Below are 20,818 nucleotides of genomic sequence, written 5' to 3' on the forward strand. Positions count from 1 at the left end.
AGTCTGGGTCCTCATTTCACCCACCTCGGAAGGATGGAAGGCTGAGTCAACCTTGAGCTGGTGAGATTAGAACCGCTGAACTGCAGATAACAGTCAGCTGAAGTGGCCTGCAGTACTGCACCCTAACCACTGCGCCACCTCGGCTCTTTATTATGTTATTTATGTTTATTATGTTATTGTTATTATGTCAGAGAGGGATTCAGGTTTTGTAAAACAGAATTCAGGGGCTACCTAAAAGGACTTTTTCTTGCCACAGCCACAGCCATGGTATTTATCACAGTAGGTCAAACAATCTACCGGAACTGATTGTAACACAATGCTTTCCTCCTAGAACATTTTGTGAATAAAAAGGAGGGATTCAGATTAAATTAATAACTAGCCCCCAAAAGTAGATAGCCTTGGGATCACTCAGTTTTCCCGCTAAATGTACTTCAGTGATTGGCCATTGCCTTTTTTTTTTTACGAGATTTTTTTTAATTATAAAAAAAACTGTCTTAGTTTACAGCCAGGAATATATGTGGCATTAAGTGATAATGAAATCTGCATCATTTTTCCAGTCAAGATTGACTATAAGTATATTAAAAAATACAGTTGTACCAATACTATACTTGCTATCCAACATAGTATGGATAAAAAGAAATTTCCCACAAGATTGGGATCTTCCTTGTTGGAAACATCCCAAATCCAAAGGACTAGGAACTTGAACTGATGAATGAATAACCAAAGAGAAAGAAACTTACCGAGAGAGGAGATCATAGCAAAGGACAAAAAAATTGATCCAGTCAGAAGTATTTGGAGCAGAGTGAGCAGGAGAAAGATGGCAGGAAAGAAAATGCAGTGTGAGAATAGGTGCAGCAATTTAACATCAGTGGTGATCACAATAAATTGTTTTAGCAACAGAAGCAGAAGACTGTACGAACAGAGGACGAGCAGTGGGATTTTAATTTTGTTTAGGTGGACAAGAAGGAGAACCATGTTTAAGGTTAATTTAAGATTGCATTACCTAGAAGGGATTAGAAAGTGCTCAGAGAAAAGTAATGTATGGGAGGATTTTAGTAAAAGAGAATGGGAAGAATTCTTTATTGCCACATTTACCTCTCTTCTTCGGTCATGTGTTGATAAACAGCAGTCTGCTGGCGCAACATGGCCAATTCTAAATCCATCATTTGAGTTCTAAAGATGTTTAGGTTCCTTCTCACCACTTGAAGATCCTGGAATGTATTCTAGAGAAACAGACACAAACACGCATTTGAGCTCCAGTTTGAAAGACAATATCCTGGCAATATATTCTCCTGGATGTGTGTGTAATAAGGATGCGTCTGTGTCTGTGTGTGTGTCAGAAAAGCTGAAAATCCTGCATTGTAGACTGACATTCTTCCCATCTAGCACCTGCTAAAGGATTCTTCATTCCACACAAAAAAAAAAACCTCAGAAAGAGGAAGATGAAAACAGTCTAGGATCAGAATATCGGCCACTAAGCATTGGAATTGGGAAGTGTGATGTCATGTGACCGCATCACTTAGCCATGGAAACCTTAGCAGTCTCCACTGCCATCCTTAGGTAAGGACCTCACGGGACAGCAAGTTACGACTTATTGCTGGGGAAGCCAGCAGGAAATCGCAAGTCCAGGATGGCTTGCAAGCAGGCGAATGGGTGGGAAGTGTAATGGCGTGTGGTTGAGCAGGGGGTGCTGTGGCATCGTGCAAGCATGGCTAGGCAGGCAAGCGGGCAGGCATACAATATGAAATGTGGGCAAGGAGGCATATGTGCTATGGTGTATGAGATCTCTAAAGAGGGCTCTTTGGGATAGGAAGTGGCAGGAGTAACTTACCAGAGAGACTTGTTACCTTTCCTACCAGCTTCCCCATTGACTCAGCTTGTGGGAAGCTGGCAGGGAAGGACACAAAGGGCAATCACATGACCACGGGACACTGCATCTGACCTAAGTGTGAGCCAATGGCCAAGTGCCCAAATCAAGATCGTGTGACTGTAGGGATGCTATGAAGGCTGGAACTTCAAGGACTAGTCGTATGTACCACTTGTTCAGCACTACTGCAACTTCAAATGGTCACTGAATAAGTAGTCCTTAACCAGGGACTATTCTTATGTAAAAGTACAATCAATACATGTTATCAATTCATTTTTGTTTCCTTTTTGAGAAGGAAGACAACAGCCAACTAAAATTCATCACAAAAAGGCTTCGTTGACATACATTTCTACTATATACCCCCGATGGCGAACCTATGGCACACATGCCAGAGGTGGCACACAGAGCCCTCTTTGTGGGCATGTGTGCCATTGCCAGCTGCTCTTCTGGTTTCCGGTGTATGCATGCACAACGGCCAGCTGGTCTTCACGCACGGCGGAAACCCGAAGACCAGCTGGATGGTGCATGTGTGCGTGCTGGCCACCTGGTCTTCGGGTTTCCAGCACATACAAAGACCAGTTGGCCGGTGGGCCTGTGTGCACTGGAAACCCAAAGACCAAGTGGCTGGCACGTGCATGCACACTGACCAGCTGGCGTTTGGGTTGTTGGCGCCGGGCGTGGGCATGCACACATTCCAGTTTGAGCACTCTTTGCCGAAAAAATTCGCCATCACTGCTATATACATACAGGTAACATGGACACCCTGGAAATGGCGGCTTTTATGGATGAAAGGAAGAAAAGTGCCATTTACTTCATAGAGAGGTAGAATGGATGATTTCTGAGTGCTGTAAGAGGCTCCAGTGAAGTCATGAGTTCTCATCGTAGTGTTCTAGGGAAAAGAAACACAAACATACACCTGTCAGATCATTTTAACCCCCAGAGGCAATAAGAGTCAAGCCGCGACACAGCAGGCAATGTGAGAATGAGTCATGGACTTACAAAAGGTGCGATGGGTCTTGCACCTTCCACTTTTCTAGAACCCAACTTGCTTGGTGAATTCGACGTACGTGTGTGTGTGTGTGTGTGTGAAGTGAGGAACAGATTTTTGATCCTCAGCCTCCACTCTCAGCCCCTCCCTCAAAACGAGCCGCATTCCCTCCATCCCTTTCTCTCTCTGCAGATATGGGATTACCCTTCAGATTGACTCTGCCTCCATTGCAGAATCCTAGATTTCTGAAGAATGTGTTGACACGTGCAAGGAAACTTCGCCGAAGTGTTTTCCTGAAAATAATACAGGGTCTTATTTTCTTTTGACTCCCCCCAAAAAATAAGGGCCTGGCCTTATTTTCGGGGAGGACTTATTATTTTTGAGGTGCAGGAGGCAGCGAGCGTGGTCACCTCATGGCTGCTGCTGTGTTGCAATATTTTCAGGGAGGGCTTGTTTTAGCACATGCCCTCAAAAGCCTGATTGGGCTTATTATCCAGGGAGGTCTTATTTTCAGGGAAACAGGGTAGCACTTGAAAATATAGGCAAATAGCAGTCCCTCATGCCAGCTGATGCAATTATACAGACAGCTAAGGATTCTTCAACTAAGCAAAGGAATAGTTCTAGATTGAAACCCTTCTCCACCCTTCTCTAAATAGCAAAACGAACACCACCCATGGAGTTATTTATCTGTGAAATAGGTTGCACAAACAGACACTCCCCTAGAGTTGTTTAAAAATGGCTAGGCCGGTACACCCTGGAGCTTTATGAACTAAAGATGCCAAGGGAAAACATTACATTGTAAAAGCAATTTCACGTTCAGTCAATGGATTTCACAATACAGCTGGTTAACTCTATTCGCTTTTCGCTTGATAATCCACAGGAAAAATAATTATGCCACTTCAGTTCTTTTGTATGCTAAATGAGAGATTCTATATTTGAAAGTTATGTTCAAAAAGTTTGAATCTTTCCAACACTTCCCTCCCAAACACAACTCTTTGGTGATCATCCTACAATGTAAAAGCGAAATTATGTGACAGAGATATAAAGTACAAATTGAGAAAAAAAATGTTGACATTTTTTGTGGAAGCAGGCTGGTAAAGGAAGGCTGTATTGTGAAATCCATTGACTGAAAGTCAATGATAATGGATTAGTCTGAGAAGTAAAATACAATATTCAAAATGTTCAGGTTAGTTGTCTTCATGACAAAACATGGGCCACAATCCCAGAATTTCCACATGGGCCCCTTTTATGAATGCTGTCTAGAGATTTCCTTGGCATAAATTGCCCCATGCTGCATTTCATCCTCTTTAATGTACTTGATGCATGCTTTTTCTCCAAGGAGAAAAAAAATAAAAAGATCAAATTCGTGTATATAACACACACAAACACACACACACAATTTAATTTGTATATGTAAGAGGCAGCATAAGCCATTGGAAAAAGGCATTTTATCTAGATCTGGATGCTCAAATCTTAGTTTAATGGTTGTTCTTGAGTCAAAAACTTCTCATCTTAGCATCACAATCATGAAATATCTGCTTAACATCCCTTTGATCGCAAAGATTATGCATCTAAGTAAGAAAATAATGGCAGTATGTAATAATCCCCTACTCCTTGTCCTGTCAGCCCTAAGTCATTAATACGCTTTATCCTATTCTGCTTTCTAAGCTACAGAAACCAGTCATTCTTTTACATTGGGCAACCTTCCCCATCATCCACAATGATCCATTCCATGTGGGTGGGGAAGATGGAGTCCAGGATACATGGATGGTTCTAGAACAGAGAAAGGCTGGATTCTAGCAACCAATTCCACTTCCCCTTACCTGGGAGAGGTTTTGCAAGGAGTTCCTGATTTCATGCAAGACTCGTCTCAGTTGCATTTCAACAGTGGAGGGAGGGTTTGTGGAAGGAAACCGGTGGGGATGTCCAATGTGCCTCAACATATGAGGGCAGCCAAAAGGGGAGACCAATCCCCCACAGGAAGAACCAGGGGTGCTTGGGATGCTGTGTGTACTAAATGTCCTTGTCTGGCCATGGAAGTGCTGGTCTGGAAGGTCAGAGTGGAGAGAATGCAGAGAGCATGAAGATTGAGACATGCATGGCGGGAGGTGCAAAGGGCAGCTCTGGATTCTGCTACGAAGGAACTCATCCTGCCCCTTGTTTCCAACAGGCTGGGAAGGTTCCTTCCTCGTGGCTGACGGAGCAATGTGGAGGGTGGATTTACATAAAGGAGAAGAGCTCTTGTCAGTGTCTCCAGAGGACGTTTCTTCTGGGGTCTTTTCTTTCCCGGGATCATCCTCTGTGTCGTAGAGATACGTGAAAGAAGGAGGGCCACACTGCATTTGCTTGCCTGGGTTTAGCTGGAGATTCACCGAGGAGACAACTCGCACTGGGTTGAGAAGCGTGGTTGGGAGGGACTGGGAGCGTCTCAGGGGATAACCCAGTTCTGAGACCGGATGCCTCTTCTTAAAAAGAAGGTCCTTTGATTTGAGCAGGGGGCGATCTGTTCTGGGACTGGAAGACCCGCTGTCCTTTCTCTGGGCTCTCTGTAAAGCAATATTCACCCGCTCCACAGAAGAAGGAGAGGAACAGCTACTGTCTAGAGATGACATTGATTTGAGAATGTGGTGAGTTTTATAGGGCGGGAACTCGCATTCACTGCTCTTCTCCACATCACTCTCTTCACTGCTTTCGTCCAATGTTTCCAGTTCTGCTTCGCGGACTGGAGCGACTTCGTTTCTCCTTTCTAAGCTTTCTCCGTCAAGCTCTTCCTTTTTGCCATTTGAAGAAAGCCCGTCTTGGCGTTCTAACGTGTCCTGGCCTCCTCTTACATCCACCTCAGCTACTTCCTCTTTCTCCCGCTGCTCCATTTCCAAGAGGAGGAAATTCTCCTCATCCAGCTCACTGAAAGAGCACACTGGTTCAGCCACTGGCGTCTTGAGTTCTTCGCTGTAGGATGTCACTGTTTTCTCACTGTCACAGCTATCGGCACTGCTTCCCATGGCCTGCAGTGAGTCGTGACCCTGAGGGGAGAACACATGGAGAAATGGCGGCGTGAGGGAAATCAGGAGTAATAATACAATAATACAAAACAGTACACTTGTTTCTTCCCATCACCATGAAAAAGGTGATTCCACAACATCCACAGCATACATTGTTAAACAAGGCAATTCTATTTCAAGGTCACTCATTCACTGGGATTCTTTTTTTTTTACTTTTTCCAGGCAGCTGCTTACACACTTGGCTGATTCTGACAATTTCGCAGAGACTCGGGGAAGGCAGTTCTTTAAACCTCATGGACCAAGCTTTCGTTGCTCCACACACGTTTTTCTCCGTCTTGGGATATATATTTTTTTTCAGACAAGCACAACAGGATCCGTTTTTTTCCCCTGGATCACTGTTTTGCAATTTTATTTGCAGTGAGGCGGTCAGTAGGCTGCACATAAAATATACGCAGATAGTCCTTGATTTACAACAGCTCATTAAGAGGCCGTTTGAAGTTACAACGGCACTGAAAAAAGTGACTTATGACCATTTTTTTAGACTTATGACCGTTGTGGCATCCCCATGGTCAAATGATTTGCGCTCAGATGCTTGACAACTCTCTCACATTTATGACGGTTGCAGTGTCCCAGTGTCATGTGACTATCTTTTGCCACATTTCTGACAAGCAAAGACAATGGGGAAGCCAGATTCACTTAACAACCGGGATACTAATTTAACAACTGTGGGGATTCAAGTAACAAATATGGCAAGAAAAGTCGTAAATGGGGCAAAACTCACTTCACAAATTTCTCACTTAGCAATATAAATTTTGAGCTCAATTGTGGTCGTAAGTTGAGGACAACCTATAGGTAGTATTTTATTTTATTTTATATTGTACCCATGTTACAGGTTATCCTCGACTTACAACAGTTCACTTAGGGACCGTTCAAAGCTACAATGGCCCTGAAAAAAGTGACTTATTACGGCTTTTGTAGCATCCCCATGATCATGTGATCAAACACCAGAAGTTTGGAAACTGACTCATATTTATGACGGTTGTGGTGTCCTTGGATCCTGAGATCAGCTTTTGCCAACTTCTGACAAGGGAAGTCAATGGGGAAGCCAAATTCACTTAACAACCATGTTACTAACTTATTGTGGGGCTTCGCTTAACAACCGAGGCAGGAAAGGTTGTAAAATGGGTCAAAACTCACTTAACAAATATCTCACTTAACAACAAAAATGGGGGAGGCTGAATTGTGGTCATAACTCTGTACCTGTATATCGTTTTTATTTCTCTTTGTTAAGTTTCACTAATATTTTTTTTTTAAAAAAGAAACTGAAAAAGCATTCCAAGTTTTGATTTTAAAAAGATACTGGTGGCTTATAAGCTATGAAAATCTGGAAAACATTGCCCTAACTTTGAAAACTTTTATCAAGATTTGTAAAAAAAACACACACACACAAACAGATCTACTTTTCACTTGAGAAGTCTTGACATTATTTAAAGGTGATTGTGAAATTCTAAAGAAGCTTGCGATATAATGCACTTATTCCCCCAACCCTGCTTATCTCTTATTTCCAGACTCATTATTTATTTACCCGTTTTTGACCTTGAAAGTCTCAAGTAGGCTGGAAACAGAAGGACGGCCCTCTTGCCCTTCTGCTAACTTAGGTTCCCCTCCTTCGGAGCCTTTCTTCTGTCTGCCTTTACCAATAAAATCTGGCAGGCAGGAGTGATTTGTCTTTGAATAGAGAGGACCCTCCACCCTTTCCCGTTGTGTCCTCGGCATCACACATGAGTTATGTACACAATCTCCCATTCCAAAGAAGAACTGGGTACACAGAGTCCCCGAAGTTCAGCAGGCTGGGGTTTGGGGTTTTTTTTGCCCACACTTTTTCTTTGTTGTCCTCCTGGCTCCTTTATTAGGCATCAAGCAGAGCCATTATTCATGCCATCCACTCCCAGGGAAGCAGGAAACCAAGCAGAATTAAGACAAAGAAGTAACAGTCAGGAAGTAGGACACAGAGACCCTGCAGCCCTAAATACAACTATGGAATGAGAGGGAGTCAAAGAGAAACATAAACCAAAGAGATTGTTCTCTCTCTCTCCCTCTCTCTCTCTCTCTCTCTTTCCCTCTCTCTTCCTTTCTCCCTCCCTCCCTCCCTCCCTCTGTCTCTCTCTCTCCCTCCCTCTCCCTCTCTGTGTTCAATTTTACATGACTGCAATGGAATGAAAGTTCCCTCTTAATATAGATAGTCAAAGGAACAAGCCAAAAGCAAGAGAAGAAAATTCACAATTTAAAAAACAACAACCCACTTCCTATTTTTGACTGTTTCTGATTTGACAGCCATATCAAACCCTTCCCAAGTAGTGAATTTAATAGGTCTTTTGCCCGAGTAAACACATTCATAATACACTACATATTTCCTTTTTAAAAATTACTCAGATCCTTTTTGTAAATCTGTTTTTCGGTCGCATAGCTTGTTTACAAAATTTGTCTTTACCAGTCTACCCTTGGGCAAAGTATGGACTCTCACGAAAATTCCTTTTGAGCTTTCCCCACCACTCCAACAAATTCCTTCTCTAAAGCAGAAAAACGCGGATATAGAAAATATTGCAACTGTGGGTCTTAATCATAATTTTCACCCTTCCTTTCAATTTACCCAGACACTCCCTTGGTTCCCTTTGGTTTATCCTGAGCAACGGGGTGGAGGCGGGGGGTATCTGCTACCTAGCAGAGATATTTGGGCTCAAAGGATGGTTTTTGTATAGGATGAGCAGCAGATCCATACATCTTCATGGCACCACTGCTCTCAAGCAGGTGTGTGCAACCTGAAGCCCACCGGCCACATGCAGCACTGGACAGTTAGCAGACCCACAAGATAATGAAAAATATTTAAGAAATAAATGAATTCTGTTATTTATATATATTGACTTTTATGCATTTTATATGCGGCCCAGGCAAGCTGAAATGTTAGGCAACCTGGCTCTGAAGTGATGTATCTGCTGGCTTCAGTTTGACTGATATAAAATGGGTTTCTGCTGGAGCCAACTCCAAACTTAATGGGTCATAAAGTGAGTCATCTACCAAGAGCTGCAGGTCATAATGCTTCTGTTTGGTACTTCACTAAATAAAACACAGGAAAATTGATATAGAGCAACATGTTGTCGACTCTTGATTTAGGTGGCAGGCGTTCAACAGAAGCATAGCCTTCAATATCACTCAGTGCTTTTTCCCGAAGAAGTTTATGAAGCCATGACATATACTTTTGGGGTCAAGTAAATAAGCTGGCGTTTCTAGAAATATTTGGCTGATTAAGTTAAACTTTTAACGACTCTTCCCTATTCAGTGCTCTATGCGGTTGTGAGCACGGCATTTCTATGCTGCTGGTGGTTTTATACCTGGAACGTGATGATTACATCTTGCAATCATGGTGGGAAAAAAGAAATATCAGGTCTTGTAGCTAGAAGGTTCTGCTGCAGTTCAATCCAGGCAACAAAGGAAACGTCCTGCTACTGAATCACAACCTTAGAAGACAAGAGCTTTCCCACATTTCCTCTAAGGATGACGAAGGTCTCCTTGCTCACATGACAGGCAGTTAAGAATGGGGAAAGCAGAAATAGAGCAGCCCAAGAAATTTACCTGCAGTTGATTGAGCAAGAAGCAGTCGGTGGAAGAATCTTCTGCAAAGCCGCTGCTGTCGGAATGCTGACTTGCTGATCGTAAGAGCTGATCTATCCGTGGGGATGAGGGGAACGGGAAGGGAGACAAATGTTAAAAGCTCAGCAGATTTTCCAGCATGTACACAGTTCTCCATTTAGCTGGCAAGAGGATAGGTGCATTTGTTCATTCAGCTGAGAGGCCTGACCTACCAACCCAAAAGCTGGCTCTCATTCTCAGCTTTCAGACAAAGCCTGATTGTTCCTCTGGCTCTGTTTAAGCCCTTAATTGGGCCTTTAGATGGTTAATTTCTTTATTTACATTTTATGATGACAACTTTATTCAAAAGTGCTGGGGCCACCCCTCATTTTATTCTCAAGACAAACTTTGGGAGTGAACACTACTGAGTGATAGGATGTAACCTAAAAAGAGCTATTGAAATTCTCTGGTTATGACTGGACTTTGGGCCCAGTTCTCATAATTCACATATTAATCAATGAAACATCACACACACACACACACACACACACACACACACACACACACACACACACCAGAAATTTGACTTGCTCCAACCCTGCTGACTTTTTGCAGGGTACTAAAAACCCTGTTTTGCCATGAAGTCTAGGATCCTGATACCATGAGTGTCTCTCTTTCACGACTTAAGTTGAGTATTTATTTATAAGTATTCTTATCTGCTTTTATGTTGTTTTTTTGTCAGGTGCAAGAAATCAGGAAGCAAGGGGGTTCAAATGACTATAGGTTTATTGTATGCTAAAGCTCTCCACAAGAATCTGAACTACTAACAGTCAAAGCAAATTTGCGGTAGATAAGAGTCAGTGGAATTCAAGGGGGCCTGGACCCCTTGTAGGTGGGAAGGGACTCAAAACTGATGATGCTTTGACATCTCCCTAAGGCTCAACCTGGTCATCTCCTACATCTTTGTTATTTTTCATTCTAGTTGGGGGGGGGGGGGGTGTTATTCCTTTTTATTCTGTTTTAATTGAGAGCCATTCTGTCATGTATATGAGATGGGAGGCGTATAAATGTACTAAATAATCGAATATCAACTGCGTGTGTTCTTAATTATTTTTAATTTTTGCTTCGGTGGCATACTGTATGTTTAAAAGGATACTGTCTCCACGTGCAGCATAGTGATATAAATATAGATACTGTGTCTGAATGAATGAATGAAGGAATGAATGAAGGAAGGAAGGAATGAATGAATGAATGAGATACTGCATCTCAATGCTTTAAGTATTTTTGAACTTTTCATTTTTCTTTTACTTAGAAAATGTAGAACTCTACTTTGAATTTTTGTTCAAAGAGACGTTTAAGTCATATGCTTTTCTGAGGATAAACGAAAGTAACACAACTCAGAGCCCTAACCAAAGAAAAGACACAGAGGCAATTGTTCAGCTAGGACTGAAGCAGGCTCAGCTTAGAACTGGACAGAACCTATATCTACTTCAAGCCAACCCAGGCATGGCTCAGCATGCTACATGCTGCAGCTTCATCCTCAACTTGCAAGAACGTTTGGGAAAACGTTTGGGAAACTAGCCCAGATTTTAAAACATTTCCACAGGTCCAGGGTATTAAAAAAAAGGCCACATAGTGGTGATTTTCAACAAAGGACTTGTATAGACACATTTAAAATGTACAGCTACTTTTGATGATCCAAATGCAATCCATTGTTCGGATTCCTGGACTACATTACTTGCAAAAACTGTACAGTTTATAAAGAATAGAGCAATAAGCGGATTGTAGACAATCCTAAACTACCAGAAACATCAAGTGTTTTACATCCTTAAGATCAAAAACAGCTTTAGAAAATCAGAACAAATGAAGGAGAATTCCAAGTTCTCTATAATCTTCCAGACTAGAAAAGGGCAAATTAAAGTCAATGTTTACATATTGAAAACACATCTTCAGACAATATTAATATGTTGCTTCTAAATGTAAATAATCTGATTATTTACACAAATACATAGCTGAGAGATGAACAACAGTTAGTTTTGAGGGAAGACTTCCAAATGTTTCCTCTCTCCTTTTAGAAGAATGTTGGCCTTATTTTGTGTGGTTTTAAAATATAACACAGATGGCACTCTTGTAATCAAAATAAATAAAACGCAGCAAGGGTCTTCATTGCTTTTGATCCTCAGTTTGCATGACATTCTCTCTCTCTCTCTCTCTCTCTCTCTCTCTCTCTCTCTCTCTCTCTCTCTCTCTCTCCCTCCCTCCCTCCCTCCCTCCCTCCCTCCCTCCCTCCCTCCAATGGATTTTCATATTGCAAAGATAATATGCTTGGAATTCTATTATAAACAAAAAAGGGTGCTCAGAAGGAGAATGTCCAATCATAGAGTACTGCATTGTCACAGCTGTAATGCTGCAGAAACAATGGTCATGGGGTCATTTACACTGAAGAGCTGCTGAAACTGAAGCCATTCTTCACACAATACAAGCCCTTAAAGGGTCCTAACTGGGCTTTTAAGGTCTGAAGAGCTCAGGATACAATGGGCTGAATCTAACCTTTCTTTCTGCCTTTGGCAACATCCCACAAACAGAATTTAACTAAAGGCAGCAAAAAGGGGAGAGCTGAAGAGGCGATTTTACCCAGAACAGCAGATGTTTAGGGTTTAAGAGGTGGGCTGGGGAGATATTTCATTAAACGTGCGTCGCTTTTTCCACTAGTACACTGTTGAATAAGCAGCGTTCCACAAATGAAGCTTGTTTGTATTAATAGTTGTATCTGTCTGGGCATGCCTGCCTACAAACAGAAATATGTATATAAATAGAACATGTTATGCAAATGTGCTTGTCTTTTCGATAATAGGAATAATTGAGCAAATATAGGGGGAAGCAGGGGTGGGTTTCAACCGGTTCGTGGCGGTCCCCGCGAACTGGTTGGTCGGCGAACCCAGAAGTAAGTAACTTACGGGAACGGTGAAGGGCCCACCCGCCCACCCGTGCTCCTTACCCAGTTTTGATGAGTTCTGCGCTTCCACGCATGCGTAAGACGCATACAGCACCTGCGCAATCCTCCAGGAGCAGCTGGAGCATCGCACAGATGCTAGTACGCATGCGTGCACTGCGCGCGTGCACGAGGACGCCACCGGCCCCATTCCAACCGAACCGGTTGGAACGGGGCGAGAAACCCACCCCTGGGGGGAAGGGATCAATAACCAATCTCATTCCACTCTGTGCTAAAGCATACCCCAGTAATTCTAATGAATACGTATGTTATGACCAGAAAACGTCCTATAAAGTTCACTGAAATGTCCCACTATGTTCACTGCATTCTGATCAATAATAAAGCTTTCTCCAATCTGCTCTCTTTGAATGTGTCAGATTGCAATCTTCCACAGCTATAAAAAAAAGAACAGCTCTGCCACATCGGACCGATACAAATCTTTTTGTTTCTTCCTGAGATCTGCCTTACAAGGAGCAGAAGGTAGACTTACCCTATTCCAGCCATTGCTCCCCTGCAACTAGTATTTGGAGGTAGACTGTCCTGTATCCCTAGGTAACACTGAATAAAGGTAATGGTTTCCCTTGTACTTATGTGCTAGCTGTTCCCAACTCGAGGGGGAGGTGCTCATCTCCGTTTCAAAGCCGAAGAGCCAGCACTGTTTGAAGATGTCTCCGTGGTCATGTGGCCAGCATGGATAAATGCTGTAGGTGCACAAAACCTCCCTGCGACCAATTAGATCGCACAGATTAGGCCTCCTCCGAGTTCCATCTGCCAGTCAGTGTCGACTGGCAACCACACGGAGGAGAGCCTTTTCAGTAGTAACTCCGACCCTTTGGAACGATCTCCCCGTGGAGATTCGTACCCTCACCACTGTCCAGACCTTCCGCACAGCCCTTAAGACCTGGCTAGCCCGCCAGGCCTGGGGATAAAGATAATATGTCCCCACCCGAATGATGAATGAATGTTGTTTACTATTTTACTTTTATGTATTGTTTTGCAATAGCAATAGCAATAGCAATAGCAGTAGACTTATATACCGCTTCATAGGCCTTTCAGGCCTCTCTAAGCGGTTTACAGAGAGTCAGCATATTGCCCCCAACAATCTGGGTCCTCATTTTACCCACCTCGGAAGGATGGAAGGCTGAGTCAACCCTGAGCCGGTGAGATTTGAACCGCTGAACTGCTGATCTAGCAGTAGCCTGCAGTGCTGCATTTAACCACTGCGCCACCTTGGCTCCTATTTTTGCGTCTATTGTCTTGTACCCTCCCTTCCTTATTTTATGTAAGCCGCCCTGAGTCCTCTCAGGGAAAAGGGCGGCCTATAAATTCTAATAAAATGAAAAAAAATGAAATGAAAATGAAAATGAATGCTGTTACCTTCCCACCAAAGGTGGTTCCTATTTTTCTACTTGTATTTTTATGCGCTTTCGAACTGCTAGGTTGCCAGAAGCTGGGACAAGTAACAGGAGCTCACTCCGTTACGCGGTGCTAGGGATTCAAACCGCCAAACTGCCGACCTTTGTGATCGACAAGCTCAGCGTCTTAGCCACTGAGCCACTGTGTCTCTATAACACTGAATGTTCAAAACTATTTGCTCTTAATTAGGTCTTCCTTGAGTTTATCCCCTCCCCTTTTAAAACCATCCAAGTTAATGGCCATTGCCACATCCTGTGATAACGAATTTCACAGTTTAATTATGAGCTCTGAGAACCTCTGTCTGTTTTAGATTTCCTTCCAGACCCTTATTCTGAATAGCCTCAAGTTTTACTTCTTTGAGAGAGGGAGAAATTCTCCTCTCCTTCTCCACACCGTGCATGATGTTATGCATTTGAGTAATTGAAATAATAATTAATACAAATAAAACCCCAGGTTTTAAACTGCCTCAAACATTTTAATCATGATTGAACCCTTCGATCGTTCTGACTTCCCTCTTCTGTACCACCTGCAGCTGTCATGTCATGCCAAACAATATGCTGTGCAATATTTTTGTTCCTGTAATTTATAAGAAATAGCAAAAGCTGAAGACAGGAATGTGTAAAAAAAAATCACTGTGTGTGTGTTTAATATTCGGTAGGATCAGTAGAACAGAGAAGGTGTTAGACTAGGAATAATGAAGATCTGTTAATAAAAGAGGGGCTGTGGAGTATGGTTGGATAAAACATGTGAGGCTGCTGCAAAAATAAAATATGGAAAAGAAGAAGTCTACATATTCAGACCTGAGCTTTTTAGAAGGAAGTGACAAGAAAATAATGATCAGGGCCATGTCTTCTAATTTAGCTCAAACAGAATGCTAGTTTGAATTAATCCTGAATTTCAGTGTATAGTCCCACTGTTTCATCTTAAAGAGCATATACTTTGCATCCAGGAAAAGGTCAGCTTTGGTCCAGGGTTCTTCCAAATTAAAGGTTTTTTAGGAAGCCAAACCTTTAAGAATTGCCACTAGCCGGAATGGAAAATATCTCCCCGATAATCAAATAAATCCATTCACTATAAACCAGATTTACACACGGATGTTTCTATTCTTCAACTGTCAAGATATTTGAATGTTCGTTTTTTTCCCTTGCAGAGTTAGATAATTTATTTTTAAATGTGTATTTGAATTTTGGCAAATGCCAGTAAGGCAAATCTCATGGCCTATATAAGATATACCCATTAGGCCATTCATGAATAAAAAATAGAATCATTTCCTGAATCAACATTTTTAACAATATTGAATATTGTGCCTAGCAACACTTCATATTATACAAATGAAACTTTTTGTTCCAGTCTGTCCTTCACCAAAGGAAACCTTGTGAGAAAAACATACCTCTACTTGGGTTATGTAATAACAAATACCAATGCTGAATACACAAAAGAGAAACTTGTTTTCCTGTAATTAAAGTTCATTATCTAAAAGGAACATCATATTAACTGTGCTGGAGAACTGAGCTTTTTCTCCCTGAACAATGTGTTACTAAATTAAGCTGAATATGATGAACACTTATATTAAGAAACACTATTCAGAAAATAGACAAAGTAAATGTAAAATGTAAATGTTGTTAATATAAAGAAAAGGACATACAAATTCTATGAATTTAATATAAAAATGTTAATGTTTTCAATCTTTATGCCTAGGCTTTTTTTAAAAAAAACAAAAGGAAGCAAGCCAGTGAGATAATCCACGTTTTACTGTAACCCTATTAAATAAGTTATTGATAGCAGCTGCAGGCTGATCTTTGAATAAACAAATTCTATGGGTTTAATATAAAAATGCTAACTTTTTTAATCTTTATGGTTAGGCTTTTTTAAACAAGGAAGCAAACCAATGAGATGAAACATATTTTACTGCAACCCTATTAAATAAGTTGCTGATAGCAGCTGCAGTCTGATCTTTGAATGAACAAATCTATGAAAAATATATTATCAGCTTAACAAAGAAAAAGAAAACAAAATCAAAGTAGTAGCTTTGGAGGAGAGTCATAAGCAAACAGATAAAAATAATACATCTGTTGTGAACATACTTACGAAATAAGCAGTGGAAATAAGATTGACAGATAGCTAACGGATTGAATGAGATACCATCCAAACCAACGCCAAAGATTTTCACATAGGGTTTAAAACCAAGCCTGAAGAGCTCACACTCGCAGATTTAGTCTGGTAGTAACTGCTTATTAAGTGTACTTATAACCAAAATAAGAGTAGCCGGTCAGATATATGTGTATCAAAGCTTCTGAGCCAGGATGTAAATATATATACTACATTCTCAACCTGCTAACGGCAACGAGTGATGGCTGGCATGCTCGGAGATGGCTCTGCGTGTCACTTCCAGCATGCGTGCCATAGGTTCACCATCACAGTCCTATAGTGAGCAGTAGAGGGATGTAATTAAAGTGGACACCCAACAAAGGGAAAAACTACACGAGCCTGCTCTGATCTGGAAATAGAAAGTACAGTCCTAGAACAGTCTTACTATGGAGGAAACCTCACTGAACACACTTGAGGCTTAACACTTGCGTCTTATGGCAATGCTCAGGGCTCCTATGTCACATTATCTCAGTGTCTGAACACCGAAGACTTTTGAATCATCAGCATTTGGAGAATAATAAAAAGCTTTTCGGTTTGGGGTATGCCATTTTAAGGTTCAAAACAGTCATTTTAAATGACAGGGCATCTTTCACTCATATAAATATATTGCACCACTTCAATTCCTCCACCCCGTAACTGGTGAAGGGTCAGAAAAGCCAAACCCTTAATTAAGGTTACAAGTCTGATGCAGCCTCTGTCATTTGGGGTGCCGTTTCACAAGAAGAAGACACTATGATCTGAAATGTAATTAAAGGGCAGACTAGGATCTTATGGGTGGGCCACTACTTAAAAAGCTTAAAGTACTTGGGTTGACATTTAGTGGTTGGGATGTTTCAGGAGGATCAAGAAAAAAATGAATCTACTCACCTTTTTTTGTTCTGTTTAAAGCCCGCTGACTTGCATTAAGAGCGTGTGGAATCTCTCCCTCTGTACTTTGAATCTGCAGAAGAAAATTAGTGCATTTTTAAACCTATGCTCACAGGCAATAAGCTTTCTAGTGAATATGCATGGAATTTATACCTTGCACAATTGGCTATTTAGTAATTAACAATTCCAAACACAATAACCTTGGCAAGCCAAAGGAGTCGATTATTGCTGTTTATTATTATGGTGTATCTTTTTCAGACTTCCTGGAGTGATAATGCTGAAGTTGGAACACAGGAACAATAAAATGTGAAAAAGCCGTGACATCAGTAATTTAGGATAAAAGGCTTTTTTAAGAACAATGGTGCAGAGCAAAAATAAAAAATAAATCAGCAGAACATCCCATGAGGTTTGCTTTTAGAAAACTTTTAGGCAAACAAAGACAGAGAGTTGTTAGTTCAGTAGGAGGGATGTGGGGGGGGGAAAGAAAGCTGTAAAGCTGACTCAAACTCAGAAAACCATGATAGCTAGTTTGTACATTTCATAAATGTCTTGTTCAGGGTCTACGTTAAAAAGGAGAAGAAGAACAGGGGAAAGGAGAAAAAAATATATTCAAGGTAAGGTTTCTATTCTATCGGCAACTTTCATGAAACTTTCTAATTTTCTTTCTCAGTGCTCCACAAACCTTCAAACCTAAATAAAGACTCCTGAAAAATTAAAAGCTACCGCAGATTGCTTTCATTTTTAGTTGATGCTGTGTTTCAGAATATGGCAGATTCATCCTCCAACGATTACAAATTAAAAACACAATGTCTTACAGTGGGAAATACTGCAAGCTTCAGTTTGCATGTCCCCCTCGGAAACAGCAAAAGGAAACTAGACAGGAAGTTTTTGTTTAAAGAGGAAAAAAAAACAGGGTCTATTTTTTATCTATGTCACAAGACAATTGATAGCAGCTATCTGGGCTAACTTGTTCCTTGTGCAAAAATCTAATTAACTTTAAGACTTCAAAATATTTTGGATAATCTGATCCAAAGCTACCAATCGAAGGAAATATACCTATGTTTCATAGCAACTGAGAGCTAGGAAATTATGAATGCATTCAACTTTCAATAGATACAAACTGAATGTAATCCACTCTAATCTTAATTGCAGGAAAAACGATTTCAGCAATAGAATAGTAAATGTGTGGAACACCCTACCTGATCCTGTTGTTAATTCCTCTAACCCCCCATACCTTTTACCTTACGCTGTCTACTGTATACCTTATGCCTACTGTCCCTGTCCTCCTGTCCCATTTATATGTGCTCTTTTTAAATGTTTATGGCTATATTTTGCTTATTTATATGCATTTATTTGTGCCATTTTTTTCATGTGTTTTCATACTTGTTTCCTTGTACTTGCCGACAAATAATAAATAAAATAAACAAACTTCTACACCAAAAAGTTGTATTTTTCCCTCCTTTTAATAAACAAATGAACAATACTATGAACCCACGTGCTACAAACAACACACCTGGTAGGAGCATAAGATGACAAGCTGATAGGAGCATAAGATCTTGGTGAAGTCCCAAGTATATATAGAGCCGAGGTGGCGCAGTGGTTAGGGCGCAGTACTGCAAGCCACTTCAGCTGACTGTTATCTGCAGTTCGGCAGTTCAAATCTCACCGGCTCAGGGTTAACTCAGCCTTCCATCCTTCTGAGGTGGGTGAAATGAGGACCCAGACTGTGGGGGCGATATGCTGACTCTGTAAACCGCTTAGAGAGGGCTGAAAGCCCTATGAAGCGGTATATAAGTCTAACTGCTATTGCTATATATAGTATATATAATGGGACTACATCATACATAACCCATTTAGTGTCTGTGAGTTTGCCTTTGGGAAAGAGGAGTGGCCGATCCACCAGGCAGCTCTCCTGCTGCTTGGTGCTGGCCCAGAACCAGATGCCATTTTGGGAATGGCAGGGCCGCTTCATGCCATCCTGCAGTAGGACTATCCTGGAAAGGGCTGCAATTCTCACAACCTGAGAATGGTCGCTGCTTCCAAAATGGTGCCCACTTCTGGGAAGGAACCACACTGCTTCCATTGAGGAAAGCCATATGGTGGATCAGCTGCTTCTCCTTCCCAAAAGCCATCTTTGGAAATAGTATGGTGGACCAAGGCAGGGAAGGGTGGATGGGACTCAGAGGGATGGGAAACGGAATGGGGTGCCTCAGGGTTAGGGGAGGCCCTGGGAAGCACGGGGGAGGCCACATGCGAGCTGGGGAAGTGCTGCAGTGCAGGTCTCCTAGGGCTTGAGAGACCGCCTGCTGCCAATTACCTCCCAAAGACCCATTAGATCGCACAGGGTCGGCCTCCTCCGGGTTCCGTCTACCAGCCAATGCCATCTGGCTACGACCCGGGGGAGGGCCTTCTCTGTTGCAGCTCCGGCCCTTTGGAACAAACTCCCCGCAGAGATTCGGACCCTCACCTCTCTCCTGGCCTTCCAAAAAGCCGTTAAAACCTGGCTGTGTCAGCAGGCCTGGGGTTGATGAGCTCCCTTCCCCTCTCGACAGGTGTGGTTGTTGGCTATCTTAAATGCTTGTTTTGTATTTGTGTGTTCCCTTTCCCGCTTGAGTTGTTCGCCGCCCTGAGTCCCTTTTGGGAATAGGGCGGCATATAAATAAAACAAACCACAAACCTCAAACCTTCCCCATCCCCTGAGCGGAAGCCTGTGTTCCACTTAACAATCGTAATGGGGAGAACAGGGATTGTGTGCATTAAAACCCTTTGTTTAATGACCACGACCTACGACCATATTTCTGAGCTTAATTATGGTCATAAGTCAAGGACCCCCTACACTGTTTTCACTTTCTCCCTTTAAAGTTCCATTTGCCCAAGTATCTTCTTTCCCAAGATCATGGATTCTTCTTCAAAAACTGTGGTGTTTTTCAATCATTGTGAAGCTACCATTTTTATTTTGAATAATTTCATTGTTCTTAATTTTATCTTCAGAGCCTTTTCCTGGGCACTGAAATGTACTAGTTCGCCTCTGAAGCTTTAAAATAAAATAGAAGTGACCTAAATAGAATTTAAGTAATTCAAGCAGTGTCTTAAATAAAGCATGGAATCTATTTGATTCCATTGGCTTTTAGGTACATTTCCTTGTTATTTGTCCTCTCAGCATTATAGACATAGGAAACAGGTCTTCACTTTTTTAGACGCCCTCTGAAATCTAGTAACACGTGGAACTATAAATAGCCCTTTTAATTACAGAGGTTATATTCAAAATGTGTAGAGAAACTGCAAGGACAAAACCTTTCCACAGTTGTTTTTTTAAAATCTAGATCAGTGTTTCTCAACCTTGGCAACTTGAAGATGTCCGGACTTCAACTCCCAGAATTCCCCAGCCACTGATCTAGAGGTAGTAATTAACATAAACTTGAAACTCTAGGGTATTTAATTCTAAAATTCCAATTTCAGTCTGGGGAATTTCAAGACATTTCACTATGAGTGATTATTCTGATTTTTCAAATCTTTTAAGGAGCAAAAAAGGGAAAGAGAAAGAGTTGCAGGGGGCAGTAAAAAAAAAGAATATTAATCAAGCCTCACACATTTTGCCTATACACCTTGTTTCAAGGGAACCATAGAAGAAAAATTTGAAGATATTCATTAAACATTTATAATATTTGTTATAATGGGTAACTAACAGGTCAGAACACTTGCTTTTTAAATCAAAAATATAAACATTGTATAATTATATAATTATTACATCACAGAGACACCTAAGTATACCTAAACACTGCTTATTTAATCTCCCTGAATCTAAAAAGACACATGATTTCATAAGTTGACACATACTCCTGCTATTAAGAAAAATATTTTTTAAATATAAACACGTGTCCCTATTTGTTTTTTGAAAAAACAATTTTAAA

At 41.4% G+C, this 20,818-nt stretch overlaps 1 protein-coding gene across 2 annotated transcripts in view; it reads right to left on the reverse strand.

Moving 5' to 3' along the window:
* The window catches only part of ITPRID2 (ITPR interacting domain containing 2), a 74,016-nt gene that overhangs the window by 11,813 nt on the left and 41,385 nt on the right, over positions 1-20,818 (reverse strand). For both annotated transcript variants that reach the window (XM_032216879.1, XM_032216888.1), the window contains 5 exons: positions 16,908-16,980; positions 9,488-9,579; positions 4,679-5,878; positions 2,679-2,756; positions 1,096-1,223 (listed from right to left, as the gene is read on the reverse strand). In XM_032216879.1, coding sequence (XP_032072770.1) covers positions 1,096-1,223; positions 2,679-2,756; positions 4,679-5,878; positions 9,488-9,579; positions 16,908-16,980 — 1,571 coding nt within the window. The remainder of the gene's footprint in view (positions 1-1,095; positions 1,224-2,678; positions 2,757-4,678; positions 5,879-9,487; positions 9,580-16,907; positions 16,981-20,818) is intronic.

The sequence above is a fragment of the Thamnophis elegans genome, chromosome 1 (assembly GCF_009769535.1).
Source record: "Thamnophis elegans isolate rThaEle1 chromosome 1, rThaEle1.pri, whole genome shotgun sequence".
NCBI lineage: Eukaryota > Metazoa > Chordata > Lepidosauria > Squamata > Colubridae > Thamnophis > Thamnophis elegans.